The 24,856-nt window shown below is 47.6% G+C and overlaps 1 protein-coding gene across 1 annotated transcript; it reads left to right on the top strand.

Moving 5' to 3' along the window:
- Positions 1–1,891: 1,891 nt before the first annotated feature.
- Positions 1,892–24,599, top strand: TRIM35 (tripartite motif containing 35). The gene is made up of 6 exons (XM_053578233.1): positions 1,892–2,402; positions 11,488–11,583; positions 15,428–15,658; positions 17,370–17,392; positions 18,216–18,334; positions 19,579–24,599. Exons 1-6 carry the CDS (start codon positions 1,926–1,928, stop codon positions 20,148–20,150), a joined length of 1,518 nt encoding a protein of 505 aa, XP_053434208.1. The 5' UTR covers positions 1,892–1,925; the 3' UTR covers positions 20,151–24,599.
- The last annotated feature ends 257 nt before the right edge of the window (positions 24,600–24,856 follow it).

Raw genomic sequence — 24,856 nt, 5'->3', positions numbered from 1 at the left:
CCCATATACCGAGGGTGGCGGGTTCAGACCTGGCCCCGGCCAAACTGCAACCCAAAAAAAAAAAAAAAAAAAAAAATAGCCGGGCGTTGTGGCAGGCGTCTGTAGTCCCAGCTACTTGGGAGGCTGAGGCAAGAGAATCGCTTAAGCCCAGGAGTTGGAGGTTGCTGTGAGCTGTGTGAGGCCACGGCACTCTACCGAGGGCCATAAAGTGAGACTCTGTCTCTACAAAAAAAAAAATGAGACAATTATTTTCCAGGGAGGTGCCTGGAGTATAGGTTTATTAGCCCCATCTTGTGGCCTGTAGCCATAGCTGGAGACCTGACAACTTGTTGGGCAAGTAATCCACAACACTGGCTCTCAAATTTTAGTAGGCCAATGAAAATGGCCTGTGAAAGTCTGTGAAAATGCAGACTTCTGGGCCTCTTCCCCAACAGAGGTGAGTAGATTGAAGTGGGCTCAGGAAGCTGTGCTTTTAGGAAGCTCCCCTGGTAACTGCAGGAGGAACACAGACCACATATAAGGAACCCTGAAGGCAACATAAGATTAGTGATGTCTTTCCTCTAGGTTTTTTGAGGAAAGAACTATACTAAGGAGAACTTTAGAAGGAAATTATCAAGAACTGTAAAGGGTCTGAGACTTTACCTTAATGCAAACTAACAGATGAAGGTAGCATGCCATAGTTTCATTAACGTTAATAAAAGCTGGTATGAGACTCTTGGTTAGGGACAAAGGGCACCTTATTACCAACAGCAGTAACAGTTGTCACAGTATTGTCATCAGGACAGTTTCCCGAACTCCATTTCCCACAAGTCTGTGCGATGACGGCTACAATAGGTTACATTATAGGAGAAGAACTCTGAGTTTAAGAAATCTGAATCTTTCAAAATGGGGAGTAAGTCAGCTACACCTTTGCTTGGAGGGAGACATTATTTTTGCTCTCCAAAGCCGTTCACCACAGAAAAGATAGGTGGCAATCAGGGCTTCTGTTTTCAAAACATGCAGGAACATGAAACACGTGAACTGTCTCCCAAGAGAACAGGAATGAAGGCATGTCACGTGAAAGTATTCTACATCTGAAGGCTGATCAAACTGAGGCAGGAAAATACAATTGGAGGATTCCGGGACTGCTATGCAGGCAAAAATTCAGCGTAGATTCTAGTTCCCCTAGGTAAACTTTGCAGAAGTCTTTAATCTCTGTTTTAATGGGGACTTGCCTCATGCCACGGTCACGCTCCGTATTTATTTCATGTTCCAGGTTTATCTTCACATTTCATGGGGAGAGAGAGCGCGAGCGAGCGCACATAGCGGATGTTTTACTCCTGAGGAAACAGATTGTGAAAGACCGAGGACTGCCCATTTATTCGACCACAAGGTAAGAATCGGGTCTTCTCAGAAGTCCTCTAGCCTCTTCCCTCATCTGCTTCCTTTTTACCGCGGGGGTCCGGAATAAGAGTGCCCCAAAAAGTAAACGGTTGACACACAAGTGGGGACAGGTCTTTGGAAAGACACTGCATGCCCTGAGTGGAGAGAGCACAGACGGCGCTTTAAGACCCAGACGCTACTACAGGGCCAGGAAGTCGGGATCCCTTGTTTCTCCCACTTCGCGCTCCTGAGACTCCCAGGATTGGTTAAGGAAGGAGCTCCTAGGCTTCACTTCCCATCTGAAGTCGGAAGTAGGCGTCCGGTGACAGGGAAGTCCCACAGCGCAGTAAGGGGACCTGCGCACCACGGTCCCCGAGACAAACCGCCGGAGGCCCGCGCCGCTCTTCCGGGATTTCCCGGGCTGGCCGGAAGTGAGGCGGAGCCTCCCGAGTACGCCCTGCGCGATTGGTCAGCGCCGCCGTCGCTCAGCGCTTCAAGAGGGCGTGGCTGGGCGCCGTCTTCCGGCTGGCTGCGGGCGCGCCGCTCTCGGCGGATGAGGGGTGATGCAGGTACCCCTTTCCGCGCTGGAGTCTGTGGCGGATACTATGGAGCCGACCCCGGATGTGTCTCCTGGGCCTTCCCGATCTTTCAAGGAGGAGCTGCTGTGTGCCGTGTGCTACGACCCCTTCCGCGACGCGGTGACTCTGCACTGCGGCCACAACTTCTGCCGCGAGTGCGTGAGCCGCTGCTGGGAGGTGCAGGTGGTGCCGGCCTGCCCGGTGTGCAAGGACCGTGCGTCGCCGTCCGACCTGCGCACGAACCACACCCTTAACAATCTGGTGGAGAAACTGCTGCACGAGGAGGCCGAGGGCGCGCACTGGACCGGACGCCACTCCCCGCGCCTCTGCCGCCCGCACCGCGGCCAGTTGAGCCTCTTCTGCCTCGAGGACAAGGAGCTGCTGTGTTGTTCGTGCCAGGCCGACCCGCGGCACCAGGGCCACCGCGTGCAGCCAGTGAAGGACACTGCCCTCGATTTTCGGGTAAGCGCTGCCGAGCGCGCGAGGTGGCCAGCACGCCGGGGCTCTGCTGCTCCCGCGCCTCCCGCCTGCCCGGTCCAGCCTCTGGTTACGTGCAGGGGCTGCCTTCATCAAGGTGGGCACAGCGCCCGAGATGGGAGAAGAGAGAGTGTAAACAGAAAGTGAGAGCTGAGGTTCCTTAATGTTCTCAAGTGTCCCCAAGACAGCGCCTTGCATTTTGGAGGGACATGGACGTGCACCCCTTCTGCCTCCAAGATGTGGCCCAGGCCCCTTCAAGCAGCCCTGATGTGGGCAATGCCCACGAACTCTCTAGGTTGGCAAACTCAGCTTACAGGCAGACTAGGAGCTCAAGATCTGGCCAGGCATGTGGGGCCTTAAGATTTTCCCCAAATCAGTCACCTCTGTTCCCTGCCAGGTGACTTATTCTGGCTTATCACTCAGGATCCAGATTCCTTTGGTTCCAGTGGCTATACATAAATCAGAGACCAACTTACAGGGCAAAATTTAACATGAATTCTTCGGTATAGGAAGGAAAAATGATCAGAAAATAAGGGTTAGCCAGGCTCAGCATTTTTCACAATGTTTGTAGCCTGTAGGAATAAATTCATTTTCCATTGTGCCCCAGAACACTGTAGATCATATGTATCAGTTGAAAGGTTTTCTGACAATGTGTCTTGTACTCTAGCATTTTCTGTTACTTCACTTTTTAACAGTTACAGTTAGAAACAGTGTGTAAACTAAATTTGCTTCATCACCTACTAATACAGGAGTCAACACCCACAGTTTGGAGAACAGTGGTCTGCTTGGAGGAAGCTGAATATACTGAAAAGGATGCCCTGTGAGAATCCCTGAATGAATCCCCAACATCTGGTCTTCTGGTCTTTTTTTTTTTTTTGCAGTGCCTTTGCTATAAAATATCAAAAGTTGACTACAGTTCCTTATACATTTTGAGGAAGTTCAAGGGGACTGTAAGGCAGAAGGAAAGCCAGGCAGGAGACAAGGTGGGATTCTGTGTGATTAGAGGAGGCTGAGGGAAGAAGGGGCAGGTCAGAGGCTGTGTGACCTCCCCAGGGGCTTTTCCACTGTGCGCTGTGGGAGCCCTCGAAGGTTCTAAATAAGGGATTTTGTGATGAGATTCATGGTTTAGAAAAAGATAACTTTGGCAATTATGTGTGGGAGCTCGGTGAAAGTAATAATCATGCCAGCTAACATGTTTTGTGTGCGGGGTGCGTTGAGTGTTCAACAATTCTCAGAAAAAGACCATGAGGTCATGTCTGAGTTTCCTATTACTGCCATAGTAAATGGTCACAAACATAATGGCTTAAAACAGCATGAACTTGTCATCCTATAGTTGTGGAGGTTGGAAGTCCTCAATCAAGGTGGCGGGAGGGCTCATTCCTTTTGGAGGCTATAGGGGAGAATTTATTTCTTTGCTTTCTCTCACTTCTGGAGTCCCTACCTCCACTGCTACGTTGCCTTCTGTAACTAATTCTACTTCCCTGCTCACTGCTACGTTGCCTTCTGTAACTAATTCTACTTCCCTCCTACAGGGATTCTAGTGATTACATTGGGCCAACTGTCTAATCCAGGATAATCTCCCTGTATCAAAATTTAATCATCTGTAAAGTCCATCTATGTGTAAAGTAACAAGTCCACAGGTTCCAGGGTTTAGAAAGTGCACATCAGGGGCGGGTTGGGGGAAGCATTATTCAGTTTGTTATAGGTGGATAATGACTCTTGAGTCTCAGGTTAAGTAACTTGTCCAAAGTCACAGAGCAAGTAGAGAGTTCGCCTGGGGCCGTGTTCAGTCCTCGCTCTAGTCCTGGACTTTGAGGAAGGTTTCCCTCATACTAGAGCCCTGGGAACAGCCAGCTGTGTGTGGGGGCATCAGAGATGTGAGTGGCTATTGACCCACTGTGTGTGAGCTGGCAGAACAAAGTGGTGACTAAGTGCCTACTGTGTGCCAGGCACAGTTGTCCAGTACAGGACAGAACAGTTTAAGATAGATGCAGCCTCCATGGAGTCAGGTGGACATTATTGAATCCTCTCACTAAAAATTACATCGATTCAGCCAGACATTTCTGTGAAGGACAGTGCAGGATGGGGTGGGAAATTGTAAGAGGGGCCTGTTCCTCTCAGGTGGGGCCTGGGGAGGAGTCTTTGAGGAAGTGACTTCACAGAGAGGAGCTAAGAGGGTAGCTAGCAGTGAGGGGTGCAGGATATGGCCTGCAGTGACAGGGGGAGTTTCAAATGAGGAATGAGGGGCTCCAGGACAGACCCCCATGGGGCAGGGGCTCATTAGGGAGCTGGGATTTTTGTCCTAAGTGCAGTGCAGGTGATGGGAATGATGTTTTAATTAGAACTCTAGAATGGATGAGTGCTTGGAGGGGCCTTCGGAAATCCTGGGGGGGGGCAGTGTTTCTCAAACTTGAACAAACCCACATTCTTCTTAAAGGAAAAAAATAATCCAACAGTGTGACTTACTTTATCATGTTACTTGCATGGACACAAACATGAAATGGGTGTACATTCCCTTGCTTATACACCATTTAAGCAATAAAACCAAAGGAAGCTGATAGATAAGATACAAATAAAACTTAAAATCAATAATAAAATAATTATAGGGTTTCATTTTGCTGAAACAAAATCTCTCCTCTTGGAAATGATACTCTTTTGATCCCCCTTTTACTCTGTTGCAAGTGATTACCTGATTTGCCAAAATGTCCTTGTTTGAAGAACTCTGAAACTTTTCACGTGACAGGATTGGCCTTCATTTGACTCCAGCACATTCTGCACTTGCTAAGTGTATCTCTCTTCTTACTAGGCCAAGGCAGGGAAGGCTGTAATAATCTGATAGCATGTAAGTTGTTAAAAATACAAATGCTGGTGCTGAAGTCATAGGAGCCGAAAGTGTGCGTCAGCTCTCTGTTTATGAGATGACTCAGAATAGGCTCATCTTGGTATTGTTCTAGGTTATCATGAAATGAAAACATCCTCAAGAGACACAGACACAGACCCACAAGAGACCATGAGGAGGTGGTTACATTTCACTAATGAGAAAGTAGAAACTTGGATAGCCACTCATTGTGGTGATGGAATTAACATGTGACATCCTAGGATTAGAACTCAGGTTTCGGACTCCTGGTCGAAGTTCTCTGTGGCTTGAGTCTTCAACAGCAGACTTGTCCTAAGTCCCATGGTGTTGCAAGGCCTGTGAACTGCCTTGTCCAGTTTTTTTTCCCTTCCTTAGGGTCTTGCTGTGTCCCCCAGGCTGGAGGGCAGTGTACAGTTACCACTTACTATAGCCTCGTAACTCCTGGGCTCAAGCAGTCCTTCCTCAGGTTCCTGAGTAGCTGGACTACAGGTGCATGTTACCATGCCTGGCTGATTTTTTTTTTTTTTTTTTAAAAAGAGAGACAGGGTCTTGCTTTGTTGCCCAGGCTGGTCTCAAACTCCTGGACTCAAGTGATCCTGCTGCTTTGGCCTCTGAAAGTGCTGGGTTTACAGGTGTGAGTTACTGTGCCTGGCCAGTCTCTTTTTTTACCCATTCCCATGGGACTGACCTGAACCATTCTTTGCCAGCCTCTTCCTGCCCCAGAACTTCACCGCACCCTCTTACCGTCTTAGAATCAGTCTGGCTGAGTATAACCCCATGTTTTCCAGGTGTCTCTCAAGCCACATTGCAAATCTGCCCCCTTTCAATACTTTTCCTCCCTTTCCTAACTACTCACCCCCTTGTCACTTTCTAGGCCAGGCCTTGCGAGCTCCCCAGCTGCACCAAAGGATGGTCATTGTCTCCTGGCCCAGGCATGTGCCCAGTGGCAGGGCAGGAGTCTTACTAAACGCTGCTCCTGAGTGGTGTGGCCTCAGCAGTCCATGCTGGGCGGGTGCAGACCCAGGAGACTGACTTGGAGTTGAGTGAGATTGAGTTGTCACAGAAGGCTGGCACATACCAGCAGGAGAGTTAAATTACCAGGCATATGAGCAGCGCTCAGGAAGCAATAGGAGCCAGCACTTACTGGATGCCTGGCACGTGCTTGCCGCTCTTTGCAATCATTTTACTTGGATTGACTTGTGGAGTCCTCACAGCAGTCTTCGGAGCTCAGTCGTCTTATGCAGATGAGGGAACTGAGGTGCAGAGAAGTTAGGGCACTTGCGCACTATTGCCTGCTGTTAGGTGCAGAAGGTGGGATTTGAACCTGGGTGGCTGGATGCCTGTGCTCTGAGCTACTGCATCATTCTGCCTGAAAACAAACATTGGAAATAGGAGAAAAGACAGGAGGTCCAGGTGACGGGCCAGCGAAGCGCAGACAGAAAACAGCATTCTTTGTTTTTATGGTGAAATTTAAGAGAACATGGAGTCTTTTATACCTTTGTTTTTAAGGTGAACAGCCTGATAGCTGGAGTTACCAACTCACTGGTGGTTAGTGACAAAGACCACACCTTCCTGACCCTCAGTATGAGGTAGTGTAGTGGAAGGAATGTGGGCATTTGATGCCCTCACGGATGGGCGAGTGGTGACCTGGGCATCTGCTTTGTGCCCAGACCTGAGGATGTGCAGGAAACTCAGCAAAGTTCTCGCCTGGCAAAGCAGGTGTTCCTTCTGTAAAGGAGTGCTGCACACCGCTGTGCTAGGTAGAGGGGGCCTGGAGGATGGGAGCTTCAGCATAGTGAGTGGCAGCATAAAGGCACCGTGAGGGTCCCTGCAGACACCTGACCCGGAACCGGCACTGGCGATTTGAGGGTGGTTTCCTGGAGGAAGTGAGGCTGTCAGAGCTGAGTTTCCAAGGTGATGTTGAGATCGTTGGGGGGAGCTGACCAGAGCCAAGCAACAAATCCGTCTTTGATTTAGGACATAGGTGGCTCTGCAGATCAATGGGAATGATGGTCTTTTTAAATACTGAGACCATGAGCTACCCATTCACAACCATCTAGAAAAATATCCAGATATCTACATTACACCTGAATGTGAACAGAAAGCTATCAAGCTTGAGAAAATAACATAGGGGATTATCTTTGGGACCTCAGTATAGAGGTTTCTTAAAGGAAAAGATTGATTAGAGTTGGCCTTACTGAAATTAACAAAGATAAATGATGTAGTAGGAAATACCAATTATGCATCTCCCTGATCAAAGACGTCCATTGTGCCTGTGTATCAAATTCCTACAAACCCGTAATGGACAGACAACCCCACAGAAAAATGGGCAGAAGACTTGACCGGATAATTAAAGGCAAAGACCTAAGTGGTCAATAAGCATTTTCCATTGACATTGCTCATGTTGTGTAGATGGTATGACTGCTCTGAGAAAACAGTTTGGCATTATCTACTTATTTGAAGATACAGCCAGTGGCCCACTAGTTCTACCCCCCCGAGAATAAACTGGAGAAATGAGAGTGCATGTGCCCCCCCCCAACATGTACAAGAAGGTTCTTACCATTCGTATTAGTCCAGCTGTCCATTAACAGTGGAAACGAATAAACATCTGGTTATTCATATAGTGGAATCCCACACAACAAAGAAAACAAGTAGACTGACTTAGGTTTGATGATGCAGTTGAGTCCTACAGATCTTATATTAAATAAAGGAAACAAAACACAAAAGAATACATGAAGTATGATGCTGGTGAAATAAAGTTTAAAAATAGGCAAAACTAAAGTATATATATTTTAGGCTAAGGATACGTACGTGAGTGGTAAAACTATAAGGAAAAGCAAGAGAATGCTATAAAAATTAGGAAAGTAGTTCTCTCTGGGAAGAAGGGGATGGGGTAAGGAAAGGCAAGGGGCCCTTGCTGGGTAGTGGTTATAGGGGCAGTCAGTTTGTAATTAAGAAATTACACATTTATGTTTTATGCCCCCAAGAAACAAATCACAAACACTAAGGAGGTTGGAAGGTAAAAATGATGATAATAAAACCTGAGAGAAATTAAAAGGAAAGAGTTTTCTTTCATCAAGGAAGGAGCACTCTTAGAAAGTGATAAGAAAAAGCTAAAACTTCTGAATTTTAAAATTTCTTTGAAAAAATTCTAGGCATAATTTACAGACAAGAAAACATGTAGGTCTTAAATGTTCAGTTTAATGAGTTCTACTGTCATACACACCCGTAGCCTGCACCCCAAACAAAGTAGAAAACATTTCCATCACCAGGCGGCAGCCACGCTCTGATTTCTCTCACCTTGACGCTGCCTTTTCTTCATCTCACACGTGGGCTGATGCTGTACGCACTCTTGTGCATTAGGCATCTCTTCTCTAACGCAAATCTTTTGGATTCAATTATGTTGTTATGTATATTGGTACTTCTGTTCCTTTTTTATTGCTAAGTGGTTTTCCGTTATATGAAGATCACCTCAGCATCTCTTAATGATGGACATTTGAGTTGTTTCCAGTTTTTGAATATCCATTAGCATTTAAAATGCATTGTTTTGCTTGACGTTTATGGGAACAAAGTTTCACTAACATGCTAGGTTATTTATGGAATTTGGGCAGAATTAAAAGCTTTTATTCTTCAGAACAAAAGAAACCTGGCAACATGCTGGAAGACAAATTTGGTATGTTTAGAAATACAAAGACAACTAGACAAACATGATGGTAGCCCTCGTGGTGAAATCTGGTATATGGCGTAGTGGCTGAACCTGGACTTTAGGGCCCAACAGTTCTGTGTACACATCTAGGTTCTGCCACTGACTCAACTGCTGTGGCAAGTCACTTACCTCCTGTGGGCCTGATTTTCTCCTCTTTGTAGTAAGAATCATAGTGCCTACCTTATAGGGAGAAAGTGAATTAATGAATAGAATTAAATAGAATATAAAAGGATGTTTATAAAATGTATAATTTAGTGCCTGGTGTATAGTGCATGCCCAGTCATAACAGCTTACTAGTAATAATAAAATTTTTGCTTAGTTTACCAGATGACCAGAAGGTCCATTTTAGGATCAGTCTTTTCTGATATAAACCACAACTCAGCTAGTGGTTAAGAAGTCTGAGAAGATCAACCCTCCTTCCCATTCTCACTGTCCCATAAACCCCACGGGTAGGAGCAGAGGGCAGAGGGCTGTGCTGTGCTGTTTGGGGGCCAGCACTCCCCTGGGTTACATGCGTGGGCAGCTGCTTCACCCCTGCCATTTGCACTTACTTGGCAGAAGATGGAAGTGTCCTTTGGATTCTTTTACATGACTTGGTATCAAAAATCTCGTTCTACAAAGTAAAACATTGGGATGACATTTCGGTGGTCTTATGGGTGCTCATACTAATGTTATATGATTTTCTAGGAGATACATGTTAAGAGATGACATACTACAGAAAACAATGTTTAAAAATCTGTTAGGTATTATTAATAACCTAAAAATAACCAGAATAAGTAGAAAATAGAACTGACAGAAAATGAAATCAGTGACTTTTGTTTTTTTGTACCATAAGAGTTAAAAGGCTAGGCTAGTTCTCTGTTTCTTTACAGCACATTTCCCCAAAACTTAGCACCTTCAAACAATGGACACTTGTTACCTCACAGTTTCTGTGGGTCATAAGACTGCAGTGCAAGTGATGGCCAGGGCTGTGGTTTCATCTGATGGCTTGCCCAGGCAGGGTCCGACTTCAGGCTCACTTGGGGGTGTTGGCTGGATGCAGGTCCTCCTGGGCTGTTGGTCTGAGAGCCTCAGTCCCTCACCACTGTAGGTTGGAGGCCACCCTTAGTTCCTGGGTCAAAGGGGCGGATCACCACATGGCACGTGCCATCTATATGAGCAAGTAAGAGACCCAGGCTGGGAGTGCACTGGCATTGCCACCTAATCTCAGAGGTGACTTACCTTTATCTTTGCCACATTCTGTTATTTAGAAGCACGTCACCAGGCCTAGCTCACAGGAGAGGGGATTTTATAAAGGCATCAGTACCAGCAGGTGGGGAACCCTGGGGCCATTTCTGAGGCTGCCTCTCATCTGCCCTCTGGCTCCTAGTGCATCACATCCCTCTCTCACCCTGACCATCTCCAAGCTCCCCAAATGCCTCATCCAAAATCCAGACTCTGATGATCTAAATCAGGTCTGGGTGGGGAGGAAGCTTTTGGGGGACAGAGCTGCATTACCTCTTACTACATAACAAATCACCCCAACATCTAGCAGCTTAAACTGTTATTGCACAGGAGGATAGGGTCACTGTGACCAATGTAGTGGCTGTCTGCACAGCTGTTCATGCCCTGGGTACCGGCTGCACACTGCTGGCTAGTCATTTTCCCACTGAGCTTCGCTTTCTCATCTGTACAATGGGGCAGATAATGTTACTTACCTAGTATGACTAAATGACATACTTTGTCAAGTAATTAGCATAGTCCCTGGCACAGTAAGAAATAGTTAATTTATAATTAGTATTATTAGAATTGTTACTAGTTTTCCTAAGAAAAAACTTGAGAAGTTTTCTCAATGTAGAGAAAAGAGGGTATGGTGGACAGAAAATGATCGGTCTTGGACAAATAGTGGGAATCCAGCCTAAAAGTTAAGGTCATTCTTTAAGGAGTCCAAGGAGATCATAAGCAACGATTAAAGTTTTAAAAACAAAACGCACTAAGCAAAAACTATTTGAACCTGCTGTGTAAAGTATTTTACTGATACAAACAGAATTAGAATGTCAGATTAAGGAAGGGTGGGGGGCATATTTAGGTGAGAAGTAATTGAACCCTAGGGGAGTGACCAAGTTAGCCCCAACTGTCAGACCCACACATTTAGTGACCGCAGATCCATTTAGTTTGGAAAGTTGCAAGGGGAACTGTGACCACATTGCTTTTACTGTTAGGCACACACCCCAGGGGTTCAGGCCTCCCCTTCATGTTGTACTGCAAGCAGCCCAGGAGGAAGACAGGTCCCTTCTCAGCCCTGTCTCCCCCTCTGAGCACCCTTTATGCTGTGAAGTTATGGTTCAAGGTCAGGAGCCTACTTACTTAGCTGTGCCTGCAGTGCTCGGTACTGTCTGGGTCGGTAAACAGAGCTGCGTCACACTCACGTGGAAGTGGCGTTTCCATGCAGGCGTGGCATGTCTGTTCTCCCTGCCTGGCCTCCAGCCTGACCTGCCTCCCCACGTCCTCTTCTTCTCCCCTGCCAGGCCAAGTGCAGGAACATGGAGCATGCGCTGCGGGAGAAGGCCAAGGCCTTTTGGGCCATGCGGCGTTCCTATGAGGCAGTTGCCAAGCACAATCAGGTGAGTGAGCATGTGGGCTGAACGGGGTACTAGGGGATACTAGGGCAGGCAGGGGGATGGGTGAAGGTGGGCTGGCCTGGCTTTAGCTAACGTCACCTAGCAGCTAACTGCTGACCAGAGTGGGCCCTCCTGAGTTACAGGAGGAGCTTACAGCTCTACCTGCACCATCTGCACCGTGGCTGAAGAATAATTGCAGCGCATACCTCTCCTCCCCACCTGCCCTGCACTCAAGCCCTGATGGCCTCAGGTTCACTAGTGGTGCCCATGTCCTCTCATTCCCCATGTGCACTCCATCAGCCGTCCTGTCCCTGTTTGCAAAATACATCGCACCTGTCCACTCATCCCCTCAACTGCTGCCAGCCTGGTCCAGGTCGGCATCACTGCTCATCCGGCCCCACCTGGCCCGTGGTCTGCCTTTGCATCCTGCTGTGCTCAGGGACCAGGTGGCCTTTTAGGGAAACACAGCTGCCATGCCCCTCCTCTGCTGAAAACTGCCCCGTGGCTGCCCACCACGCTCCAAGGCCATGCCTGGCCCTCCACTTCATGTCCTCCTCAGCCCAGCACTCTTTACGCCTGCTACCCTGTTCTGCTTTCAGTCTCTTAAATGAACTGAGTCTTCTCCCCAGGCCCCACGCTCAGCATCCTTGCCATTAATGTCTCAGCTCAGGTGTCCCTTTCAGGACGCTTCCCTCATCACCTGCTCAGAGCAGCCCTCTTCTTTCACTACCTCCCTGATTTATTGTTTTCTGTGACACCTCATTACCTGTAATTACCTTTGTGTTTTCCATTTGTTGTTTTTTAAATGATCTCCTCCCATCAGAATATAATGAAAGCAGGGCATATGGTTGACAATTATTAGAAGAGTTCTTAGCATACAATAGATGACAAGTTAATGTTTGTTGATCGAATGAATGAAGTGGGTAAGTGAAGATTCAGTGTTTATTAATGGAATGGAGTGAATTGGCTCTCCTGTCTCCACTCTTCTGCCTCAGTACTATGTCTTCATCTGGGTCCTGTGGGCACTGGCAACCTGCTTTCTGACTGTTGATCCTGGCTCTAATTTGTCACTTTCTTTTTTTTTTTTTGTAGAGACAGAGTCTCACTTTATGGCCCTCGGTAGAGTGCCGTGGCCTCACACAGCTCACAGCAACCTCCAACTCCTGGGCTTAAGCGATTCTCTTGCCTCAGCCTCCTGAGCAGCTGGGACTACAGGTGCCCGCCACAACGCCCGGCTATTTTTTGGTTGCAGTTTGGCCGGGGCTGGGTTTGAACCCGCCACCCTCGGTATATGGGGCCGGCGCCTTACCGACTGAGCCACAGGCGCCGCCATAATTTGTCACTTTCTGATGTGGCTCCTGGTGACTACTGCTCAGTGGGACTCAGCCCTGCTCCAGAAGCTAAAACATGCCTGGTGGGCTGCTGGTCACTCCTCCAAAGAGCTTTACCTGGAGTTTACCATGAACCACAGGGCAGAAGACAGGATTGTGTGAAATACTGTCCAGGATGGTGACCTCAAAGCAGCCCTATTTTCAAATCCAAGCCAAGTTCCCCAGGCAGATCTCTCAACCCCCTCCAAGTTAATCCCCTCCTCTGTAAAAAGAGAATAATTCTTTCTTTCTCAGATTTTTTTTTTTTAAAACCTTCAGGTAAGACATCTAAAACACCCAACAGACTGAAGTCATTCAGCTTTTCTGAAGTCTCACAGACTAACACACTCATTGGAGAGTCTTCGCTTTTTTGTGTGAATTTTTTTGTCATATGTCAGAGCTGTGGACATATACTAAAATTCCATCTCCAAAATGAGATGGCTACCCTGCCATTGCTGGAGGACACCTTTGAGTTGTTTTTTTCAGGAGTTGTGTTTATACTGTCTTTTTGCTTGATTTCCTTTTGTGGCTGAAACCATCTGACTGGCTCGCCTCAATGGGGCGTAGTTGGGCTTGTCCATCTGGCCAGGAAGCAACACCACTTGCCCGTCCCAGGCAAGGGCAACATGATCAGGTGTGAAGCCTCTAGAATTCTTTCTTCCAATCAATGCTTTTTTTGTTAAGTTCCATTAATGCAGTCGATGAGAGGAGTGGAAGTTTTGGTATTACCCCTTTATGGCGAGGCTGTCAGGTATAATTGTGAGGATGGGAGTTGACTTTGCACTTGCTGATTTTTCTCATCAGGATTTCCACTTTCTCTAACACACCATTGTCAGTCTTTTATCTGTTCCCATTTCATGTCTTTGGTTATTGGTAAGTTTGTACATCTTTTTACTACTGTAATAGCTATATGCGTGTCTTCTATAAATGCCAATTCATATTCTTTTTTTTCCCTTGGAATATTTGTCTTTTCTCCTAATTGATTTGTAAAAGTGCTTTGTACATTAAGAATAATAACAAATACTTTTTCTAGTTTGTCATTTCTTTTTTAGTTGAATCATTTTACTTTTTCTGGTCATTTTCACTTTGTCAGCAAATCATTTTGTTAATGTATTTCCAGAGCCGTAAACATACCAGTGGCTCATAACTTAGAATGGTTCAATATTTTTTTTCACTTTACACTGGTGTGACATTGATGTGCATTCGGTGGAAACTATACTTCAAGTGCCCGTAGAATTGTCTTTCACTTTCAATACAGTATTCAATAAATTACATGAGACAGTCATCGCTTTATTACAAAATAGGATTTGGCCGAGTATGGTCATGTGATAGTTAGTGCCTGTAGTCCCAGGTACTTGGGAGGCCAAGGCAAGAAGATCACTTGAGCCCAGGAGTTCACAACCAGCCTGGACAACATAGCAAGATCTTGTCTTTTTTTTTTTTTTTTTTTTTAGAGACAGAGTCTCACTTTATCGCCCTCATTAGAGTGCTGTGGTATTGCAGCTCACAGCAACCTCCAACTCCTGGGTTTAGGTGATTCTCTTCCCTCAGCCTCCTGAGTAGCTGGGACTACAGATGCCTGTCATGATGCCCAGCTATTTTTTTGTTGCAGTTTGGCTGGGGCTGGGTTTGAACCCACCACCTTCAGTATATGGGGCTGGTGCCCCACTCACTGAGCCACAGGCGCCGCCCGCAAGATCCTGTCTTTAAAAAAATGAAAAAAATTAGTCAGGCATGGTGGCATGTGGCTGTAGCTACTCAAGAGGCTAACACAGGAGGATCAATTGAGCCCAGGAGTTCGAGGCTACAGGGAGCTATGATCATGCCACTGCACTCCATACTGGGAGACAGCAAAACTCTGTCTCTTAAAAAAATAAAAATAAATAAATTAAATAAAATAGACTTTGTATTAGATGATTTTACTCAACTGTTGGCTGAGGTAAGTATCCTGAACTCATTTAAGGTATGCTAAACTATACCACGATATTTGCTAGGTTGGGTGTATTAAATGCATTTTCAACTTACCGTGGGTTTGTTGGGATGTAACCCCATCATGCGTCGAGAAGCCTCTGTATTGAACTCTAAATCCAAAGGTGAGATTGCTTACCTGCCATTGCTAAAGCACACGTTTTGACTCATTTTTCCAGTAGTTGTTATGGAATTACATTTGTATATTTAACTGTATTAATAGTCTTGCCATACAAAACCTTGTATTTTCTATATACGTAATTATCTCATTCTTTCCTTAAGGTTTTTCATGTTATGCCCAGAAATGTCCTTCTCCTTCCAAGACAAGAAATACTTCTCTATCTTCACTTTTTACGTGCTTTTTGTGTTTATGATTTGAAGTGTATACTTTCATCTGTAAGGGTTCTCCATAGGATTTCTTTAGCAGGAATCTGGAAGTGTCAGGGCTGGGCAGTGGCCGAGGTCTCCTGTGCATCTGACCTTTGCCTCCCACCTGCTCCCGACTGTAGGTGGAGGCTGCCTGGCTGGAAAGTCGCATCCGGCAGGAGTTTGGCAAACTGCGTGAGTTCCTGAGAGTGGAGGAGCAGGCCATTCTGGACGCCATGGCCCTCGAGACCAGGCAGAAGCAGCTTCTGGCTGAGGAGAAGATGAAGCAGCTCAGAGAGGAGACGGAGGCGCTGGCCCATGAGATTAAGCGTCTGCAGATGGAGATGAAGGAAGATGATGTTTCTTTTCTCATGGTAAGGAGCTCGGCATCTGGATTCAGGGACAGGGGCCAGGTGCCGGAGACCTGCCAGGAGATGGTGCTCATCAGCTGTGCCCAACCTGGTCTTCCCAGAATTCTTGGGGACTGGCCTATAGGTGATGTGTTTTGTGAGTTCCCTGGGAGCCTCTTATTTTTCTCTAACTTTCGCCCCTCACCCCCCCACATTCTCTTGCACTCATTCTTGACCTCAGTTTTTGTTTCTTGTTTCTTCTCTCTACCCTTTCATACAAGGGAGTCTCTTAAAATTATCCAATGATTTAACTTTTGGATTTAAATATGATGCATATTCTTTCTTCCTAAGATGATTTTATTTCTCTCTTTAATAATATTGAGTTCGTCTTTACTTCCTTTATTGATTTCATTTCCACCTCATGTGTCATTGGTCCTTACAGAGAAGTTCCTATAACTTGGAAGCTGGTTTGTACATCAGTCAGGATAGCAGAGTTGCTCTGCTGCCACGAGAGCAGCTGAACTCTCTGGAAAAGGGAGACTTTGTAGAACAGAGTAACAAAGGACAGAAACCGTCTCTGTTCAGGCAGGTGTCATGTCCTGGGTGGGACCTTTGTGTGCTCTCTGCTTTATCAGAGTCTTTCCTTGAACTGTGATGTCTCCAAAATGCCACTGATTAGGAAATCATTTGCTGGGTTCTAAAAGCCAGGTTTCATGCCAATTCTCTTTAGGAAATTGGAAGTGTTGTCTTGCCCAGTACGCAGAATACTTTCAAGAATGCTGTGTGACTCCTTTTTAAAAAAAAAAAAAAAAAAAACACCTTTATTGAGATATAATTCACATACTGTGCAATTCACCCATTTAAAATGTACAGTTCTGTGATTTTTATTATATACTCAGTTGGGCAACTGGCAGGACTATGAATTTTAGAACATTTCATCACCCCAAAGAAGCCTTGTCACATATCTGCTAGCTGTCACTCCCCAGTCCTTGGCAACCCTCCTTTCTGCCCATCTAGATTTACCTGTTTAGGTCTTTCATATAAGTGGTGGGATTTGATGATATGTGGCCTTTTGTGGCTCACCTTTTTCACTCAGCATAGTGTTTTGAACTTTATTCATATTTGTAGCATCTATCAATACTTCATTCCTTTTTCTGAATAATATAGTGTTTTAGCTATTCTGGGTCCTTTGAATTTCTGTATGACTTTTAGGATCAGTTTTTCAGTTTATGCAAAGAAACCAGCTGGGACAGAAATTACAGTGAATCTATAGATGAACTTGGTTAGTGTTGCTGTAACAGAATACTACAGGCTGGGTGACTTGTATACCACAGAAGTTTATTCAGCTTATGTTCTGGAGGCCAGGAAGCCCAGGAGCATGGCTCTGGCATCAGGCAAGTGCTATGGCACGGCAGAAGGTGGCCTATGTGACAGAGAGAGGCGCCGGGGCCTGGACTCACTTTCTGACAGCCAGCCCACTCTGTGGTAATGCCCACACCCTCATGACTCCGTCTCATCCCATTAGGCCTCGCCTCCCAACACTGGTGCACTGGGGATTCGGTTTCCAACACATGAACTTTCAGGGGACACATTCAAACTGTAGCAGGAAGTTTGTCATCTTAATATTTAAGTCTTCTGATCTATGAACGTGGTGCACATAACTCTTTTTGTGGGGTTAGAAACATGCATTTTCTCTACATCTGTGTTTCTTTCTTTTTTTTTTTTTTTTTCACAGAAACACAAGAGCCGAAAACGCCGGTAAGTTGCTAAAGCTGGTGGAGGGGAGGGGAGGGGAGGAGTAGGCAGAATACCAGGGGTACAAACTTCAGTGGCCCCAGGCCAGACAAGTAAATCGGGCCTCTGGGTGTGTCACAGAGGATGGGGCCCAGCCAGGTGGAGACAGCCCTCTTCCACAGCATTCTAAATCTGGTTGGTGCTGGGTTGGAACATTATTCCCTTTAGAGTGGGGAGTCCCTGTCCTCCATGCAGGAAGGGAGAATGTGGCTCATGTTTCTCATGTGTCATCCAATACCAGGCTCACTTCTTGGTTGGCCTCCTGCCTCCGGGAGCCCCAGGCCATGCTGGTTGATGTTGATAGTTGTTGGGTTCATGGGGCTGAATGAGGAAGAGCCGTGTCCCAGTCAGAGCTGCCCAAAGGTGGGAGAGAGAGCTGGGGGCAGCAGTGAGCTCGCTGTACTCACTGCTCACTAGCAGTGTGCAAGCAAAGGCCGGATGACACCTTGAGCCTGGTGGACGAAAGCACCTTTAGGGTCGCTTCCAGCTCAGACATCCCTTAAGGCAGATGTGTAAGTGTGAATTCTGCCCACAAGGGTGGCGGCTGTGGCAAAGAACCTCCTATTTGTTTTCCTCCCAGCCTGGTACTGCACGCTGAAGGGCTATAGCCCACTTAGCCCCTGGCCCATCTCCTGTCTAAGTCCAGTCTAGTCTTGTCTTGGGGAAGGTGGCCAGGAAACTTGGGCTCAAGGCAAGGGAGCAAGTCCTGTTGCTGGATTTCAGTTAACCCAGCTTGGCCGAGGATGCATGGCCCAGACCCTGCTCAATACCCAGTTCTCCTTCCCAGACTCTTATGTACCTCGGAGCCGGAGCCTGTGCAGCCCGACATGCTCATTGATGTCTGCAAGTATCTGGGCTCCCTGCAGTACCGTGTCTGGAAAAAGATGGTCACGTCCGTCGAATGTGGTGAGCAGGGTGTGGGCAGGTGTTCCCAGCTCGGGGGCCAGTGCCTCACACTAGCAAAGAGCCAGCTGGACTTGTCTCTGCTGGGCCCCCCCTGCTCAAAGCTCCCTGATCTCTCAGCTGATCTCCTGGCCCCTGGCCCCTGGCCCCTGCCAGGGCTTCTGGTCCTCTCCACTCTGGCCTGACAGTCCCACCCTCCTGGCACAGCGCTTTCCTCTGGGGGTCCTGAAACTCTGCTGTCGATGTGATTTGATGCAAAATAGTAACGCCTACTCGATCCATTTGCCTTGAACTGAGGGATCCAGGGAGGCCAATACCAAAAAGCCATCCCCAAGGAGAGACAAAGGTGTGGCCCCCTCCAACGTTCTTCACTGCCTTTTATTGAAATCTCAGGCGGGAGCAAATACAGCACAGAGGCAAGCTTCAGAGAGAGTCAAGGTTAACACACAAGGAGTTTATCTTTAACTCTTAACACGTTCTGTTTACTGCCCTTCTGTGTTGCCCTTTTCTTATCGCTGCTGTGACTTAGGGTCAGGACAGTGTGCTGTGTCCAGTGAGGATTGTTTGAGTACTCCAGGCCAGCAGGGATAGGTGGCTTTTGTTGAGATTACTCTGTTCCCAGTGCTTAGCACTTTTAACCCTATGCTCTGTCCCACTCTCTGCCACCTCTTCAGAGAGGAAAACTGGCTTCTCTCTCTGTTCAAAACTGTCATACATATAATGAAAGACCTCCTTGTTCTGGGGCCACCTCTCCCAAAGGGACTCCAGCCCACTCTTGCCACTGTGTTCTGGCTTTACAGGGAGGGATGACCCAGGGGAGTGGTTCATGCTTTTCAAAGACATCACAGGGTCTTGTGAACATTACAAGTCCATGCCCAAATAGTTCTCTGTGGCTGCCATAACAAAAGACCACAAGTGATGTGGCTTTAAAAGACAGAAACTTATTCTTTCAAAGTTCTGGAGGCCAGAAGTCCAAAATGAAGATGTTGGAGGGGCCAGCCTGGGCTGTCTCCTCTGTGTTGACAGAGATGTCAGTCATTGTATTAGGGACATCTGCAATGACCCCATTCCGGAATAAGGTCGCATTCTGAGGTGCTGGGTTAGGACTCCATGGATCTTTGGAGAGGACACAGGCCAGCCCCTAACACCACCCCTCAGCTCAGGCGGGGGGACATAGCAGGGTTTGGGGTCGTGTGGTGGAAGGAAGGGTGCCAGACTTGCTGACTTCCCGTGCCCTCTGCTTGCAGTGCCCTTCAGCTTGGATCCCAACACGGCGGCCGGCTGGCTGTCCGTGTCTGATGACCTCGCCAGCGTCACCAACCACGGCTACCGCGTGCAGGTGGAGAACCCGGAGCGCTTCTCCTCGGCGCCCTGCCTGCTGGGCTCCCGCGTCTTCTCGCAGGGCTCCCACACCTGGGAGGTGGCGCTGGGGGGGCTGCCGAGCTGGCGAGTGGGCGTGATGCGCATCCGGCAGGACTCGGAGAGCCACTCACACAGCTGTTACCACGACACGCGCTCGGGCTTCTGGTACATGTGCCGCACACAGGGTGTGGAGGGGGACCACTGCGTGACCTCGGACCCCACCTCGTCGCCGCTGGTCCTGCCCATCCCGCGCCGCCTGCGCGTGGAGCTGGAGTGCGAGGAGGGCGAGCTGTCCTTCTATGACACCGAGCGCCAGTGCCACCTGTACACATTCCACGCCTGCTTCGGGCCCGTGCGGCCCTACTTCTACCTGGGCGGCATGCGCGGGGAAGGGCCCCTGGAGCCCCTGCGCATCTGCCCTCTGCGTGTCAGCGTCAAGGAGGAACTGGACAGCTGAGCCCCTGGCGCGCCCTTGTGCCACCACCTGTTTCTTCTGCCCCTTCCCGAGGCCCACAGTGCTCTGGGCACTGCTCTTCCCGGCCTCCTTGCCGGGGTCTTCCTCCTATCCTAGCTGGTCATTTCCAGCGACTCCAGCCTCTGGCCTCTTTCTCTGGTCGCTTCTCTGCCGGCTATAGAGCCATCCAGGAGGCCCCTGGTTGGGCTGCACTCTCTCCACAAGTCCTGGCACCTTCAGGATACGATTTTTCTGAATCCTTATTGCAGGATTTCCAGGGATAATGTTTGCTTCCAGAATGGGACTGTTTTAAAATGCAGGTTTTATTGTTATCCCGGTATGGTGAGACCAGCCGATCTGAAGAGGACTGCCATGTTTCTCACAGTTCCCTGGAGGAGGGGGAAGGCCAGGAAAGCACCCAGTTGGTCAGGAGGTGGCAGTGAGGAGCATGTGGGCCAGAGCTGTACTGTGATAGTCTCAGGAAGGAGCGGCAGGGCAGGGTGGACAGCTCAGGATGGACTGATTGTCTGATACTGGCCTGGAGCGTGATTACGAGAGGTGGTGGGGTACGGCTTTGGCTGGCTTGGCCTGCTGCCGCCTAGGTGTTTGCTGTCCTACCCAGGGGCTAGTCTGGGAGGGGCAGGTCCTCCAGTGCCAGAGCATCAGGAATACAGTAAGGAAGAAAATGCAGTGACTATGGGGCTGTCCACAGCCGCGGACAGGGCTCAGGGCTCAGCTTGTCTTTTACTTTATGTCAGTATTTTAAGACCTTGCGATGGGTCCTCCATTCCCATTGGATCAGCTCTGATTTATGTTTATAGTTCTTGGATGATTTCCTCTGAACAGAGAGTTCTAGAGCACTTAAAAACAATTTTTTTTAAAACAGTGATGTCCGCCTTATTCCCCCTCTGGGCCTCAGATTCCTCCCTGGTACATGAGCTGGGAGGGCAAGGACGGCCTTCTGTAATTACTACGGTTAATGCTCACAGTCTGACAAAGGAAGGAAGAGAGGGCCCTTTTCAGCGAGGAGGAAAGGAAAGGGATGTGCTTGCGGGAGGCACAGTTGTTGTGGCCCTAGACACTGTGGGAGAGGCGAGACAGGCAGGTGTCGCCCGGGGGCCTTGCCACTTTCTCATCTCTTCAACCTGCTCCGTCTTGCTTCTGCTCCTTGCATTTTCATCCCAAATTTCTCCTTCCTCCCCTGTGCCTGCAGACTCCATATCTGTGCTTGTTTGCTCTCACACGTGCCTCCAGAGAGTATTTAATTTTCAAATCACTGTGGTAAAAAGAAATATTTTCCCATTAGAGCAGTGTTAAAATTGCAGCACATTCCTGGCCAAAGTCTCAGGGTCCCACCTCCTGCCTGTACCCCCAGTTCACAATAGACATATAAAACAAATTATGGCTCATACTTGTTAATTGGTGATAAATGTGTCCTTACCTTGGTTGCAAAACAAGTAGGACCAGGGAGGAAATGCCACCATGTGAAGGGGGTGGGGCTGGGAGTGGTGAGGCTGTTGGCCCAGGAGCACATATGCTGGGGGGAAGATCCTTCAGATACTTTGGTAGCCACAGGTGTGGGCACTCTCTGCTACAAAGTATCCAGCCCATCAAATAGAATGTCTTTATAATAAACTTGACCTGAAATTATTTGGTCAATTATGGTAAACTTTTTGTTTTTTAACTTGGGTCATGGTATGCATATAATAAAGTTTTAAAATTTTTTCTTATTTTTACCTTAGATGTTAGAAAAGGTTCTTTTTTTCTGAAACAGGATAATTTAAATAGCCTAGGCCTCTTTATTAAAAAAAAAAAAGATATTTGAGCTAAAACCCTTTATGCCTTTTGACATTTTCCTTTGAGTGTTTGTATAAACAGAAGTTCTTCCGTGTTGTAGCAGGTGTTTGCCTTTATTCTGTTCTATTGTTGGGTAATGTTCCATTGTGTGGGTGATATACAGTGTTACCTTTTATATATCTGTTGGGCAGTTGATGGACATTTGGGTTGTTTCTGTGTTTCAACTATTGCGAATATTGTTGCTACGAACATTCATGTACAAGTTTTTGTATGAACATGTGTTTTCAGTTCTTTTTGGTGCACATGTAGGTTTGCTGAATCATACGGTAACTGCTGAACTCCTTGAGGAGCTGCCAAGCTGATTTCCAGCGCAGCTGCAGCATTTTACATTCCCGTGAGCTGGGTGTGAGTGTTCTGATTTACATTCCCGTGAGCTGGGTGTGAGTGTTCTGATTGCCCCACGTCCTTGTCAGCACTTGTTATTTTCTGCCTTTTAACTTAGCCATCCCCGGGCGGGGGGTGAAGTAGTATCTCACTGCGGTTTTGATTTGCATTTCCCCGATGGCTGATGGTACCAAGCATCTTTTCTTGTGCTTATTGGCCATTGGTATATCTTCTCAGGAGGACTGTTTTTAATACCTTTGCTCATTTTTCATGGGGTTGTCTTTATTATTAGAGTTGTAAGAATTCTTATATATTCTAGATATTTGTCCCTTTATCAAACATGTGATTTATAAAACAATTCTCCCATTCTGTAAGCTATTTCTTGATGCTGTTTTTTTAAACACTAAAGTTTTTAATTTTGACAATGTCCAGTTTTTATTTTTCTTTTGTTGTTTATATGTCTTAGAAATCTTACTTTCAACACTGCCCTTAAGTTCATATATTCTAGTTAATTTCTGGGCTTTGGCTCAGGGATGGGGCAGTCACTCTGTTGGCAGGAAGCCCTAGTCTAAGAGTCTGTTCGTTCTTCCTTAAACCCCCTCCTGCCCTCGCCGTCCACCCAGCCCATCTCATGCCCCTTCTCATTGCTGGATTGGGCATAGGAGCAGCTCACCAGCAGCTCCCAGTCTCTAGTCCCATCTGCTGCTGACTCCCATGTACTGCAGCCAGATGCCCCATCCACCTGCCCCCCCAGGGACGCTGCTTCTGCCCTGCCATGGTGCGTTCCTCCAGGACAGCTCTCATAGTTGTCCTGCCCTGCATTCCTCCAGGACAGCTCTCACGGTTGTCCCCCCCAGCTCTGTCTTTGTTCCTATAGTTTCCTGACTTCCATCACACGTGCCGTTCCAGTCAGTCCAGGGTCTAGGGGACTGTTGTCATCAGAACATCCTGACATCAGTCACTCTGGCTTCTGGGCAGATTGGCTCTACCACTTTCATGCCACATCCCCTTGGGCTCCCTCTTCACCTGCCCTCTTCATCTGCTCCTTCACCGCGCCTCCGAAGGTGTGCTATCATGTGCTGAGCCATGGAGCAGGAGCACGCCAGGGCCCCTCTCTGACCTCCTGGCTCCCTTCACTTCCACGTCGGCCACCAGTTATTAGCTGGTCAGGATTCCGTGCTCAAGAGCCCTTCCTTTCTTCCTTCCTCTTGCTGGGGGAGGATGAAATTTCTCTCAGCGATTTGGCGGTGGGTTCAATATCACAACAATGGGAGTCTTTCACAGTCCATGTGGTTCAAGATGGGGCCGTGGCAGGGAGTCTCCCAGCTCCTCAGGTTGACATGCCAGAGCCCTCCCCCTCGATGCTGCCACTGTTGTCAACATTGTTACACACAGCCTTCACGGGCACATTCCCCTTGTCCCCAGCCTGCAATGTCTGGTGCCTCCCATCCTCCTCCTCGTCTAGCTGGTTCCCCTGACTGCTGTACATCATCCATCCTGCTGGTCACAGTCCTCACTGTCTCCTCCACATAGAGGAGGGGGCAGGGACCGAACTGTCTTCCCTCTTTAGTCCCAGATCCAGAGGTGTCATATTTAGGACTCTAATAAGTGACCACCGAGGCTGTGCCTAGTTGGAGATGTGCCCTGCAGGTCAGAGGGCCTGTCCTTGAAGGCTCCACTCGTCAGGGAGGAGAAAATGGCTTGAAACCTGAAATCCAGATTCTTGGATCCAGATACCAGCTTCGTGATGACGAGCTACCCAAGCCTCCATGGAGTGAGGGCTGTAGTATCTACCTCAGATAATTTCTGGTAAAAATGCCAAGCGTTATGTCCCAAACCTACTGTGGGATTAATACATTCTGGCCTGTTACTCAGAAAATCGGAGATTCTGAATGTTGAATTTCTGATTAACAATAATGACGCGCCCCAAAGAAAGGCGAGAAATTGAGAAATATAAGTTATTTATGTTGGGCACGCTCAGAATTCTTCAGGTTTTTAACAGGAATGTGTATAGAAAACTAAACATTTATGGGAAATTTTGGTAACGCGAGAGAATGGTTTTGTTGTAATAACTGAGAATAATAGTTGGAAGTTACAGGCACAGACGTGAAACATAGGGAAAGGTGAGCAGCTGCTTGTCCTCAACTAGTGTTGTTGGATAAGATAATCTGTTTACCTGGCTGTGAACCCAAGGGAAAAAATATACGAGAACAATCTCTTTTCCTCCTGCACGAACACTCAACTTCCCTCCTTGTAGGCGACCCGTAGCACCAGTTTTGCTTAACTCCTTCCAGAGTTAAGGATACTTGGTTCCCCGTCCCCTGTAGCTAAGAGCAGATACCGCAGCTCTGTGACCCTAAGTAGCTCAACTAAGACGGAGGAGCCTAAACAGATGTTATTAGAATCATTTTGTCTCTTCAAGAGGAAGGTCTGTCCCAGGTGTTTTCATGCAGCCAGTTCAGTTGGTGGATTTTGCTTTTGTTCTTGTTTAAAGCATTTACCCTAGGGTTTTAAAACAGAAAAAAACA

This window comes from Nycticebus coucang, chromosome 24 (genome assembly GCF_027406575.1).
Source record: "Nycticebus coucang isolate mNycCou1 chromosome 24, mNycCou1.pri, whole genome shotgun sequence".
In the NCBI taxonomy this organism is placed as follows: domain Eukaryota; kingdom Metazoa; phylum Chordata; class Mammalia; order Primates; family Lorisidae; genus Nycticebus; species Nycticebus coucang.
This window is presented reverse-complemented; position numbering and strand designations above follow the sequence as displayed.

What these genes read in the sequence shown, in the direction of transcription:
- TRIM35 (XM_053578233.1), top strand. Translation starts at nt 1,926, where the DNA reads ATGCAGGTACCCCTTTCCGCGCTGGAGTCTGTGGCGGATACTATGGAG. An exon ending in ATGATGTTTCTTTTCTCATG is followed by an intron (nt 15,659 to 17,369) that starts GTAAGGAGCTCG and finishes TTTTTTTCACAG; the next exon opens with AAACACAAGAGCCGAAAACG. An exon ending in GGTCACGTCCGTCGAATGTG is followed by an intron (nt 18,335 to 19,578) that starts GTGAGCAGGGTG and finishes CTCTGCTTGCAG; the next exon opens with TGCCCTTCAGCTTGGATCCC.